General features: G+C 35.7%; 1 protein-coding gene across 16 annotated transcripts in view; it reads right to left on the minus strand.

Annotated features, from left to right (window-relative positions):
* LOC307165763 (disks large homolog 1) overlaps positions 1-14,191 on the minus strand; it is a 116,979-nt gene that overhangs the window by 70,408 nt on the left and 32,380 nt on the right. For all 16 annotated transcript variants that reach the window (XM_079883713.1, XM_079883715.1, XM_079883704.1 and 13 more), the window contains one exon: positions 869-1,036. In XM_079883713.1, coding sequence (XP_079739839.1) covers positions 869-1,036 — 168 coding nt within the window. The remainder of the gene's footprint in view (positions 1-868; positions 1,037-14,191) is intronic.

The raw sequence follows: 14,191 nt of genomic DNA on the forward strand, positions 1-14,191 counted from the left end.
TTAATAAAAAAATTCTCATATTCCAGTGGCAACTACAAAACTGAAATATTCATCCTAGATTTGATGTTCAACATTTTGACAGATGAACTCACTCAATTACTCCTAATAGATCTGCAAAAAGTAATTGATAAAATCAATAATAATCAATACTGAAAATAATCTTCAACGCATTTGATTTATCGCGTCTGCAAACTATGCACAGGAAACATGTCAGTCACATCACTATTCAGTAGTAAAAAACAGATTTCTAAGGAATTTATAGAGAATGCTTTATATCAAGCATTTCAAAGTAAAGCATATAGTTTGACTTATCTTGCCCTTTCAGGTGCTTTAACAGAAACACAGAAGCAACACATATCTGTCAAAGTTAGAAAGGCACGATTATATCCATTTAGCATAAAGGCTTATCCTGACTGTTTTCATAGCCTTCAAATTGCACACTGCTTATAGAACAACATTGGGCAGGATGTGGAATATATATATATATATATATATATATATATATATATATATATATATATATATATATTTATATTAAAGAACAAATTCTAATGAAATATTTTATATTACTTATCAATCATTTATTAATAATTAGTAATTATTGGAGTTTTTTATTCAATTAATCTGAGAAATACATCAACAGATGCCTTGATTATCAAAATAATTCTTAGTTGCAGTCCTAATCTCTGATTTAGTGTGTGAATGTTATTTTTTTGGTGTATGTTTGTTTGTTTGTAAACATGAAACTGATGGAGATTCTATCACAAGCAACATTGAAGCATGTTTACAGAGTGCACAGAGACATAGAATAGATGTCATGCAGCACTGAAATGTGTCATGGAGCCAGTGGAATTCTGGGAGATTTTACCTTCATAGGAGATATGTGTGAATGGGAAACATAGCCGTGTACATTCTCAATCTGGGAGATGTTCTTCTCCGACACCTGCACCAGCTCAGGAGGACGCACGTCCCCTGGTAGGTGTGGAGAGCTGTGTTCTGGAGGAGACGTGGTATCCTCATCCTGATATCTATATTTCTGAGAAAGAGAAAAAGAGAGAGAGAATGTGTACAGTTATACCAGCATAATATATTCAATTAATTTCTTGCAGCTACACTGACCCAAACATGAACTTGATACGCGATTTGATGTTCAACCAGCGAGAGGTAAAGATTCATGCTCAAACCACAGGTAGATGAGAAAATGTTGAATAAAGGATCACGTTTTATTGATTACATTGCAAAAAAAAAAAAAAAAAAAAAAAAAAAATTGCAAGCAATTGAATTCCCTTTAAATGAAATTACATTTATTTATCTTTACCAACCTGCAAACAGTATATTTATTGTTTGTTTTATATATGTGCAGGTGACATAAAAATAAATTTAATTGACAGTAAAGGTGACATATTTTTCTCCTTAACTCACTTGCAATTATATATATATAAAAATATTTTTTTATTATTTAACATTGGTTGAATGAGACTTATGCATTCAAATTCAAACTGCAGTGTAACATACTTGTGATCTGAAGAAGAAAAAAAAAACAGTTTAATCCAGCACTGGTACAGAACTGTGAAACTATTTCAACTCTTTTTCTCTCTAGACCTCACTCCTGAGATGGCAAACACTTTTTAAATGAGCCAGGCACCCCCGGATCCTACCCGCCACACAGTCATCACAGTCGACCCCAATCTGCCATGACTGTATGTGAAACACTGTTCTGCTACTTTCTTAACGGGAATCGCAAATTATTCAGCAGTGCCTTTTATCCATAGACATCCATCTTGTCCTGATACATATACCCGCCTCTATGGCATTATTGGAATATGGGTTAGGAAATGCAAACACAAGTCTAGAGGGAAGAAAAAGAGGGCAGTTTTTTTAGAGAAGGTAGATGCCCAAAAAGTGGGACAAGCTCCAAGTTGGGGTCTTATGCTGGTTGCTTATAGTAACGTCACTGCCTCCGAGCAGCATGGGGGAAGACTGAGTGGATTTGCCCATATGGAGAGATTCAAGAATCCCATGCCCTATTTTAGCACTGAAAATTGGTCATGAAAAACTTAGACCACTGCATAAAAAAGAACATTACAAGCTGCTTTTGATGCATTGGTCTATTTTGTGGTGGGACCAGTGAAAAACAACCACTATTGTGGGTGCGTTTCCCATACAATGATGTGACTCGCTGCTTCAATACCATAGTACGATGCGTCGTTGAAGAAATCAACTAGCTAATCCCGAAACCATATTGTTGCAAATTGGTAGTTCAACCACGTTGGTTAATGATGTCATGCAGGTGGTGGAGTATGAACTCATTTTAATGAATATGTTTGAGATCTAATTAATGCTAGATGTTTTGCTAAAAAAAAAAAAAACGGACATGGCATCTGAGGACTATTTATCATTTTTCTCAGTTATTTTGCTTTATTTCCAGATTCGAGGCTCGTTCTCACATACTAGAGCACGTTCCAGCATGCGCACTCCTCAAAAACGACGCTTTAAATCTCAAGACAAACTAAAAGACGTAAATGACATTTGTATGTAGGCCTATTCTAAATAAAATTGTACTGAATGTCAGCTTACTTATTTGGCTCAAGATAGGGATTTGAGTCCACATTTCATGCAAACAAACCATGCTTCTAACCACAGGTCGAGAGCTATAGTTTCAACCACACAACTTTGCGATGCTGTTTGCGAATGTTCGTTGGAACTACGTTTTCGGGAAACACCGACTCGTTGAACTACGCTGATAACGACAGACTTGCGACCATAGTTCATGCTTTTATGAAACGCACCCCAGCCCAGCAGAAAAAAAAAAAAAACGTATTGTTGAGGCCCTGGTGTATATTAAACAGACAGAAGAGAAGTGTGCTACTACTACTGACACTTTAGTTAAGGGGACCACAGAAACCCTGTGCAGAGAATTCTTTGCCTTGTTCCGAACTCAAAGTTCAAACTCAACTCTCAGCGGGCCACAAAGCCAGTGAAATTGAAAGGTGAGTTTGAACTCAGAGCCACTGCTGGGAGAGAAAGGGACAGACGGGGAGTAGTTCTTGAGATGTTATTACACCGCTGAGTGCTTCAGTGACTCAGCTTCAGGCTCACTGTGGGGCCAGCTTGCCTGGATAATGAGCTGCTCGACTGGCTCAATGCTCTCTCACTCTGTGCTGGTCCGTCCAAGCCGAGCTAACGTCAGTAAAACCGAATAAAAGCAGTGAGATCACTCACAAAGCTATTCAACCAAGGAGGACAGCTCTTGGAAAACTTGACAGCAGTGAAAAACGAATGCTAGACAGGCTTTACACAGACGACGTCCTCTGCAATACAATGTCACTGCCTAAAGCAGGGTGAACCTTGAGAGGTGCGCGGCTGTTAGAAATGCAGTTTGATGGATGTTGTGTAGGATCTCAAGGAGTGGAAGAGCCCTGCGCCTGCTCCTCATGCCCCTTCTGTCTCGGGTCTAGCCGTGCCGCTGTAAAGCTGTCAGCTCTTGTCTGTTTATCGGGCAGAAAACAGAGGCCCAGAGCTCAGCAAACACAGCACTTTATTATAGACACTTCACCTTGAATACCTTCAGGAGAGCTGTGTAACACGGCTGCACATCCCAGAGCTGCCAAAACAACTGCGTTCACTCCACAATACTAAGCATTATTTGCATGATAAATGCGTAATCAGCATAATTTGGGATTATGAAGTCTGGCACATTCACCTTGGCTGAACCACACAGAGCAGGTGTTTACTGAAAGCCCAAATGTGTGGCCCCTTCAAACAAAAGACAAACATACTATTGGACAATAAAAGTCTGAACATTAATTAAACGAATTCTATGATTTTACCCCCACCCCAAAACAAGTTTTATTTATAAACCGCTGTATTTGCTCATTTGAGAGCCTTTGACCTAATTATACTACCAATAAGGATTTGCATTGTAGGGACCAGCTTTTCAGGCCAGATGAGCATTTTTGTCAAAAACCAAATTAGAGATGCACCGGTCAACCGGCCATAAATCAGAGCAGGCCGTTTTTTACTCCAAACACACAATTTTATTTTGCCAATCTCTATTCCAGACTTGCACACAAACTGCATTGTAATATTTTCACACAAATTGCATTTTGGGAAATCATTGCAAAGTCTGTAAACAGGATGTTAACACAGGCCAGAGATGGGACGTGCTGAAGACGGGCGAAAAGAAAAAAACACAGACACACCAGCAGAGCAAATACTTTACCATGCACAGCAAGCTCGCCGTTTATGGTGCTCAAAATATAGGAAGAAAAAAATAAATATTGAATTGATGGTGGGGGTTTATATGAATGTATCTCTGAAGAAAACTGACTGTCTTCAGAAGTTTCAAAGGCATTTTCTTTTCCTCTTATCTCTGTATAAAGTAGTGTTTATTAGCGTAGCGCTGCTTAACGCGGTCCCCAAAGAAATCGCTGATGTTTTATAAGTGCCACCTACTGTCAGAGCGCGAATTTGCATTTTCATTCAGTCCATCTGCTGTTTTTGTTTTGTGCAGGTGTCTTATGTAGCATAATGTCACAAATCTTGAGTCAGACCTTTCGGTTATTGCTTTAAATCTTGAAATTTATACAATCTAATTCAAATTAAAAAAAAAAATGTTAATGCTCCATGTGTGTAGCATTTTTTGTTCGGACCATGATTAAAATGCAGTGGTTGCCCCTAATTTCAAATGGCTACAGATATTTATTGTTTATGGTTAGTTTGCCTGTTATAGAGCAAATAAACAACACATAAATTTGCTAGTAAGTAAGTAAATAAGTAAGTAAGTAATAAATTAATAAATAAAAATGGCAACCACTATCTGAATCAGGCAATTTGATTGTTTTTTGCAATTTGATATATATATGGTGCCCCACCATTCAAAAGTTTGTGGTCGGTAAGATTTTTGTTTATTTTTTAGAAAGAAAAAAAATATTACAACTTAAAATAACTTTTTATTTTAATTCATTTTAAAATGTAATTTATTCCTGTGATGGCAGCATCCTTACTCCAGGTTTCAGTGTCACATGATCCTTCAGAAATCATTATAATATGCTGATTTGGTGCTCAAGTAACACTTCCTATTATTATCAATGTTGAAAACAGTCGTCCTGCTTAATATTTTTATGGAAATCGTGATCTTTTTTTCTGGATTCATTGATGAATATAAGCATTTAATTTAAATAGAAGTATTTTGTAACATTAGAAATGTCTTTACTGTTGATCAATTGAAAGTGGCCTTGCAGAATAAAAGTATTAATTTCAGTAGTGTATATTCTGATATTTTGATTAATTTACTTTTCATCCTGCTGCAAAATGAATCTTAAAGGGATAGTTCAGCCAAAAATTAAAGCTCTGTCATCATTTATACACCATCATGCAGTTCTGAAAACTCTGCTCATTCAAAATTATTGTATCACTTTAGAAGACTTCGATTAAACTGATTACTTTTAAACTACAATTATGTCTTTTATGGAGATTGAAACTTTTGAAACTTTTGGAACCCATTGACTTTCACTATATGGACAAAAAAAACAAAAAAAAAAAACCCAGAAACATTCTCAGAGTATGATTATTTGAGTATGGAACAGCATGAGGGTGAGTAAATTATGACACAATTTTATTATGGGGGTGAATTATTATTTTAACCAAGAAGTTTTTTAAACACTGAAGCTAGTTTCTAGATGGACCAAGCTGATAGACCATCTTGGACTAGCAGCAAATAAGCTTAGATGTTCCAAAATAGCTTAAGCTATATTTTCCAGCAGGGTTGTTGTAAAATTAATTCAAAATAGAGTGCATATTTGATTACAACTTCACATACCATTCCAATAAGTGCAGTGTAATAAGTTATTCCTCTCCCTGCCCCTTTCCTACTGAGATCCACAGGGCAGACAGGAGCGAGACATGAGATCATCACATCCACTTTGACTTGTGCTTAAACCTGGGAGATGAAGAAAGAGCTGACATCTTAGCAGACAGTGTGCTGTGAGCAGAATTAAAATAGTTTCTGCCTCTTGTCTCTCTAGGAAACATCATGGCCCTCCCTCCTCCCAGCTGTCCCCACTGCAAAACCTAAAATTAAACTTTCAAAGCACATTGCTACTGCTCATCCAGAACTGAAGTAGCCAGAATTTCGTTACACTCAAACACCAGATAAAAATACAAATAAAGCAACAACAAACGCTATGGGTCACTTGCAAAAGTTCCCTGAAATAACCGTGTTTGTGCGTTTTGGGGGCGGAGTAATGAAGGGAGAGGTGTGCTTGTTTGGGTTGATTTCAAATATCAACAGTGTTTCTAAGAAATCACTTACTGCACCTTTAAAAGTAACCTTTAGTATAATATTCTGGTTTGGTGTTGATGAATGAACCTTACTGAACCTACTGATGGGGATCTGGGTGTACATAAAAGACAATAAAAAAAGGTTGGGAAAAACTGTTCCAAGTCTTTCATGATTAAGCATTGGTTAAAAAACAAACAAGGACAGGTTTTACTGTTCGAATTAGAAGCACAAATCCTAAAAAAACAAATAGAGCACACATATTGATTTCGTTACACATCAAAAAAGAAGACGGCTGTCTGTTTCTTGGCAGTTCTCTCTTGAGATGACTATAATTAACTAGCAGGAAGCCAGCTGTAGGTCCTTTATGAGAAAGCTCTGTATCACTGTGAAGGCTCAAACTGGACGAGCACAACAGCCATGAGCAAATGCTGGGTTTTCAATCAACATAAAAGGCAGGACATTATTCTATTTCACCTCAAAGTCACTTTTACGAAAATGCAGTTAAGGAGTAGCTTTTGAACCAGAAAAACTAGATTCAGACTCAGTTTGAGCATGATAGTCCATCAATAATGTAGACTAAAACGCTTTTGAAGAGGTTTGAAAATTGGCTACACTACCTCTTACTCCCAAAAAGATATAGTATTAATGTGTGTCAATTGGACAGCAAATACACTGTAATCCTTTTTAAATATTACTATAAATGTTTCATACTTTAATGCATGCAAGTTTTTTAGAACCTGTTCTGATAGAGTCCAATTAACTTTCATTTTGTGTAGGAAAAAAACATACATTTGAATCGAATTTTTCATTTTTGGGTGAATTATCCTTTTAAGTTTGCATTAAATAAAAAACAAAAACACTTGCTGTGTCCCAATTCATACTTGTTCTAAATAGTATTCAAAATTAGAACTGTGCCCCCCAAATCGTAGTGTTGAAATGGGTATTCCAAAGGACACCTGGATAGTCTACTTTTTCAGGTTAGAATCAGAAGTGCTGATCCATTTAAAAAAGGGTTTAAAAATAAAGTGTATATTATATATTATATATATATTATATATATATATATATATATATATATATATATATATATATATATATATATATATATATATATATATATATATATATATATATATATATAAAAACATGTGCATGACCGACAGTTAAGTAGGGAGGTTTAGATAAAGGGGTTTGAGTGATTAATAATCAGTATCTAACCTAATGAAAATATATTAATTCAATGTTATCCACATTTTATAAAATAAAATAAAAAAAGTTGGTCATTAACTTTTAAATTCATCATTATGCAAACATATGAGGAAAGTTCTCCGCATGAAGGAGCCACACCTGGCAGATAAACGTGCTACTATTCTCTCAGAAACGGTATGGAAATTAAATTAAATTGAATGTGGAGGATTTTAATGGTGACAAGATGATTGACAGGGCAATTTAAACAGTGACATGTCGCATAACCAAGCAACAGAGCTGCCCGTTAAAGATGCAACTAAAATGATATGTCCCAAAACTTGCCTATTATTCAGCTACACATTCAAAAGTATGTACTTTTTCTTCACAAAAACAGTACTTTAAGTGTACGAGTAGGTGAATTGAGATGCAGCAACTGTTACTTTGTTTTGAATAAATCGGTGGTTCTCAACACTGACACCCTAAAGCATGACGGCATAATTTTGTTGCTCATATTTGTTGTAGGGTAATTTTGCATGCTTAAAATTTAGTGTGATTGGACGATGAAGAATTCCATAAAAGCATAGCTTGTCGTCTCCCTGGTCTTCCTTCGCATCCTTCCTTCCCTTTTTTCCTCGTACATGCCCTTGTTACATCATATGCACTCGGGGCAACCGCATTGTAAGACGTTTTACACACTTCAGTAGGATTCCCTCTGCTGCTCTAATGGCTTATCAACGTAGAGGGTGATCAATTTTAGCATGCCTTACGTAACGAATTGCTAATGAATGATGCTCATGTGAGAGCATGTGGAACTGCTGGTCACAAAAGGAGCTTCACGGTTAACTGAGTAAATGGAAAGTGCTCAGTTATATAAGTCAATATGTAAAAGGATCCCAATGCCCAATGCAGATCTTCAGAATAAAAAATTAGACTGCACCTTGTACAATAAATAGCTGAGCTAAATGGCAGTGATTTCCATTTCAGATATGAATTAGCATCTATCTCCTAATTAGTCCAATTATTTTAAAGCATACTATATGTCTGTATACCAAGAGACAGTATAAATGTGATAACCGGTAAAGATTCAGCAATAACGTATATTTTTGTGACACAAATTTAAAAAAATAATATTATATTATATTATATTATATTATATTATATTATATTATATTATATTATATTATATTATATTATATTATATTATATTATTCAAAAGGCAGGTTGCAATATTATAGCTGAATCTTCTACAGTACAAAAAAAAAAAAACTCATACTGATAAAAAAAAAAAAATAATTGTAGAGATGATTAATTATTTACCTTAATTTTCTGTTATTCCATCATAGTTTCATCACTGGGTCATAGCCATGCATGCACAATTTAGTTTATTAGTAAGTGATGGCTGTTAAGAACAGCTCCGTTGTAAAGCATAATTTCATACAATTTGACATTTGAATCTTCACAGCATTTTCCATTTAACCTGTTAAGCTGCAACGCCACTTTTGAAAAATCCCCAGAAATGACATACCCAAACTAAAACAGATACAGTTCATGAACCCTTTGTACTAAAAGCACAAGTATGATCTCGTTTGAAAGCTGACACCTGGCAGTTTATTGTAAATGTAGAATTAATTATTGTCGTAATGACAAAAATTGTTATAAATAGCTTCAAAGTTTTGTAAAGTTATTAGAAATTATTTTTTATGAAACATCCTCATGAAAATAAAATTGAAATTGGCACTGGAGCAATCTAGAAATGCACTACAGCTAAAGCCACATGTCTAAACATTTTATGTTTAAAATCTGAAGATAATAAGCCCAAAACTCTGTATTTAGTTAAATGTTTTTCAAGACCATGTCATGTGACTAACAGTTAGGGCTAGCTAGCATGTTAGCTTAGCACACCATCAATACACGACAATATATGAGATTAAAACCATATTTATGCTCAAAACGTACTTTATAACTCAAGCCGAATGTTTTAAATAATCTTCTGTGATCTAATTTAGCTTCAGATAAAAAAATCAGACAGAAAATATATTATTTGATAGTATTATGCACAATGATGAAGTCTATATAGATTAGCATTACATTATAAATATAATCTATTATTATAAAAATACCTGGCATGGCTTGAAGAACACAGGCAAATCAGATATCATTGCAATCATGTTTATTGTCTTCAAAACATCTTTTATCTGCATGATTACAGCCGATCTCTGTTAGCTGTGTGTGTGTTCGAGGCTTCCTGGAATGTCACATGATCATGGCTCTTCTTCATGTGCCATATATGGACTATATTACTGTGCATATAGCGCCCTCAGGCTATTGGTATGAATTGAAAACACTGTGAATTAGAATACCAAACGCTCATAAAGATTACATTGACGCATTTGGGTATAAATTCAATAAATATTATTCCTGTCTATAGAAATATGATGTGAATCTAAAAGAATCTATCAATATTTCTCCAAATCTGCACATTTTTGAGCTAAAGCCCTGAGGGACGTTGTTTTGTGTATCGCTGTCATGACGACAGCACAGAGTTTTTTATGAATGGGAGCGGCTGACGCGCATAATTCATATTAAAGGTATCGACTCATTTTTTCATTTCATAACTCCTGACACTAATTAAGACATAACTGTCACTGAGTTTCTCAGAATACAATAGTGGTCAAATACTGAAACTTGAGTCTTATATCTTTTTAATGATGTATAGTTTGTCAAGGTATAACATTAAATCTGATAGTAATTTTGAATTAAATAAATAAAAAACGCTTCAGTGCGCCGACGCACTGGTGAAGCTTAACAGGTTAAGAACACATTAGCGGTTGATGACAAAAACGGCAGGTGGGGATAGTGAGAGGAATGGGGATGACACTAAACCCTAATAAACAGCTCTGCAGGCCAGGAGAAAACAAGCTGTCTGGAGCATACCAAACATGCTTCCTCTACAATCCACATCCCTGAGAGAGACATGAGACATCCATCTGCTGACCTTCACATCAGGTCTACCAACCGCTATAGCTGCCAACATGCACAGAAATCAACACAGAAAATAAAGAGGGAAACCAGAAGAGAAGCACAATTTGAACATCTTAATATAAAGAATCAATGATTGAATGAGAGACAGGTTATTTCATTGATCACTCTCCAAATGCTGGAACATTGAAAACCAAAGAAAGTCCAGAAAGTTAATCACACAATCAACTGGCAGTAAGTGCCGTGGGATTTTAGAGAAAACATCATCAACTTAAAAGGATTAGACCTCATTCATACTCAATTTCAATGGAAAAAATGGTCTTTGCAATATCACTGGGAAAGTAATTCAAACTGAAGTGAGAAAGGCTAGAATTTAAATTAGCCATATCATAGAAAACAAATATTTACATATTATAGATATTTCGCTGAGGTCCAATTATATAGTTAGCATTGTTTTAAAAACTTTTTTGTTGTTGCTAAAAGCAACCAGAATTTAAAGTGCCCGTTATACCATTTTAAATTTTTACATGCATCCAGGGTAAAAAAAAAAAACTTACTTTTTCTCATAGTATACATTGCAGCATCACCTTTTTTCTTCCAGTGTCTAAACACTAAACCCCTCCTTTCTGAGAGCCTACTCTCCTCTGATTAGTCAGATGGCTGTCTGTCGTGATTGGTCTACCATATTACAGCACGTGTTGGAATATTGTATGTATATACCACATGAGTTGAGTCCTCATCCTTTGGAAGTGCATGCAAAGTGGATTTGCTTTCGCAGCGCAGAAGACTGACTTCTCGACGTGTCGACAACACAAACCAAACTTAAAAAAAAAAAAAAAGCAAAGCAAATTTGTTACAAACCTACATAGGTTTCAGGCAGTTCAGAAATTCCATTTCTCTCACATTTTGAAACTTTGCAGACCTTTTACATTCACAAAAATTAATTTAACATGCTACATGACAGGTAGGGTACAATGGGGCTAAAGGCGCACTGGGGTAAAAGGCGCTTTTTACTTTATTCTCTTTTAAACCAGTAGATGGCACAAAAATTCAGCGCAGCACTATTCTTAACAACCGCTTTTTATGATGCATGTGGAAATTTGGCTGATCCTTGACGCGATTTCAGTTTTATTCAAGGTACTTAAAGCAACAGTTTTTCAATAAGGGAAGAATATGTAAAAGTATGGCATTTGGGGTAAAAGGTGCACCTGCTTGTTGGGGCAAAAGGCATCAAAATAAACATGATAATAATCATGATAATAAAAACAGCTTGCTGGCTTTTCCATTTGTTTACATGACATGGTTAGATTCAGATGGTAAATATCATATCAAGTTGGGTGTCCACCTTGGAGATAATCATCATATTTAAAAAAAAAAAAATGATATTAATCATATCATATAATAAAATATATTTTTGTTAGTACTGTAAAGCTATATTAAATTACCATGGGATCATTCAATGCTTTCAGAATCTTTGCTTTTTAAAATAATTTTGTTTCTGTATTTTTAAAATTAACATTTTAAATGGCAGTATATTTATTGAACAAAAATGAATTTTTATCAAAATTAACCCGAAGATAGTACAAACTTTAAATAAAGTGATTGTTTTTAACAAATATTAACTTAGACATTGATAAAAACATTATTTTAGCTAAATTATAGTAGTAATAATAATAATTTGTTCCTTTTGCCCCATACGAGCCTTTTACCCAGTGTGTGGAGGTAAAAGGCCCACCTTGCCACCTCATACATTTATAAGATTTTTAAACAAACAAACCACTTTTATGATTTATTTTCACACAAAATCTGTTGCTCCATCAATGTTCAATAAAACCATTTTTTTCTGCAATCATACTTTAAGGGAGTATAAAAAATCTATTTTTTTTAAGGTGTGCCTTTAGCACCGTTGTATCTAAATATCTGAAAAAGCATAATAGGGGCATGTTAAATTTCAATGCCCTTTTCCCATGTCCAATGCATGTGAAATTAAAAAAACGGTGTTCTGATGCATGTACACACAGAATGCGGGTTTGTAGTTGGGTCAAATATAGTTTCCAACTGCTTTTTGCTTGTTCATTGATAACTCTCAGCTCTTATAGCAAAGCACTGTTTTGTGAACCTATCACAATGTAATTGTGCTGAAAAATATGCCATTTCAAAAGATATACAACCTCAGAAGTTCACACATCCTAGAACAAAAAAAATCAGCAAGGAAAACTGAAACGTCCGCACTGAAATAATCAAATCAACGGGTGATACACATTCACGGTAAGCAGAACAAAGCCGATTGCAAAATCCCTAAATTTATAAAAAGAGCAAACTTTCACATCACACATGAAAAACTGAAGCATATAAGACTCTTTCACAACTTTCTGAGTGACAAGCACATCCCAGCAGGATTAAATCAATGCTACGCAGAGCACAGCTTAGCTCAGGAACTTGATCTGACAAATGCACAGAGTCCAGGCAAAGCAAAGAAGCATCTGAAGAAGGATGCATGTGAGCTTTAATTATCAATGTGGAATCCTGTGTATCCTACAGGCTTCACTCACATTGCTGACTTTAGTCAGGCATCTATAGAGCTGGGTGACAGCATGGGAAGAGGTGAATTTCACTGAAGACTGGAGTAATGTAAAATTGAACAGCTGTAAGTGTTGTTCATTGTTAGATCATGATCTTATTGTAAGGTGTTGCTGTTAAGTCTTGAAATGCTTTGCGTTCATTGTAAGCTCATGTAGTTTTACTTATTCATTATTGTGCAATACACTGTAAAATGGCAGTAAGATGCAATACCTATAAATAAAACATGCAGCCAATGATGCATTTTGAAAGACTCTTTAGCTTAGCCGGGCAACATCTTTATTTAGCAGGTTTTTGTCTAATCAAAATTAGACTAATACTCATACATCAGTATATAAACAATTTAAACATCATTTGCTGTGTTTCTGCTATGCTCAAATGGCAAGAGGTCATCTCTGTGCTTGCCGGGGATTGACGGTCATTAGGAGTTAACAAGGGCTTCCCCAAGCCCTCTGATCTCACGCTTAGAAGAAAAGAAGGTTCAGCTATAATGAGAGGAAGCTTTATAGGACTGATCGTTCGGTGTAGGCGCAAAGTGACAAGCCGTAATCCTCTACGCTCTGTGCAAGTTGCAATGCTTGGTAGATGGAGACAACGAAGACTAACCATTCAGTCGTGAAATAACGAAAAAAACAAGCTTCTTCCCCACAACCCATTCGCACATAGTAGATATAATTGGGACGCAGGCTAAGATACCCAGAGGACCAGGCGGTTACATAACTAAAATAACTTGCTATCCCGCTCTGAACTAGACGAGCAGAAAATGAACCAAAAGGAATCCTGTGCCTGAGCTTTACTCTTGATTAGGAATGAACACTTCGATTGGGTTGTGTTTATTTGGCTTTAAGCTGAAATCAGTTCGTTTCAGCCAACAGAAGCCCAGAAGTCCCTCAGGATTTCTTTCCCAGACGCATGTGGTTTGTGCACCACAGTGGTGGAATTAAAGCCAGAATGGAACACACACGCAAGCTAGGTAGTCTGATATTTGAAGACCGTCGGATTGAGATCCTGCGAATATCGCCTATAGCTTTGCCATCATCAGAGGTCTCATTGAGCATTTCATTTTGTCAGACTAAAGCCGGACAAATGGAGACTCTGTGAGACTTCCAACCTAATCACAAACTAATAGGATCACATGCAAAGGAATGGATCACTGCCATG

The sequence above is a fragment of the Squalius cephalus genome (assembly GCF_949319135.1).
Source record: "Squalius cephalus genome assembly, chromosome: 10".
NCBI classification, from domain to species: domain Eukaryota; kingdom Metazoa; phylum Chordata; class Actinopteri; order Cypriniformes; family Leuciscidae; genus Squalius; species Squalius cephalus.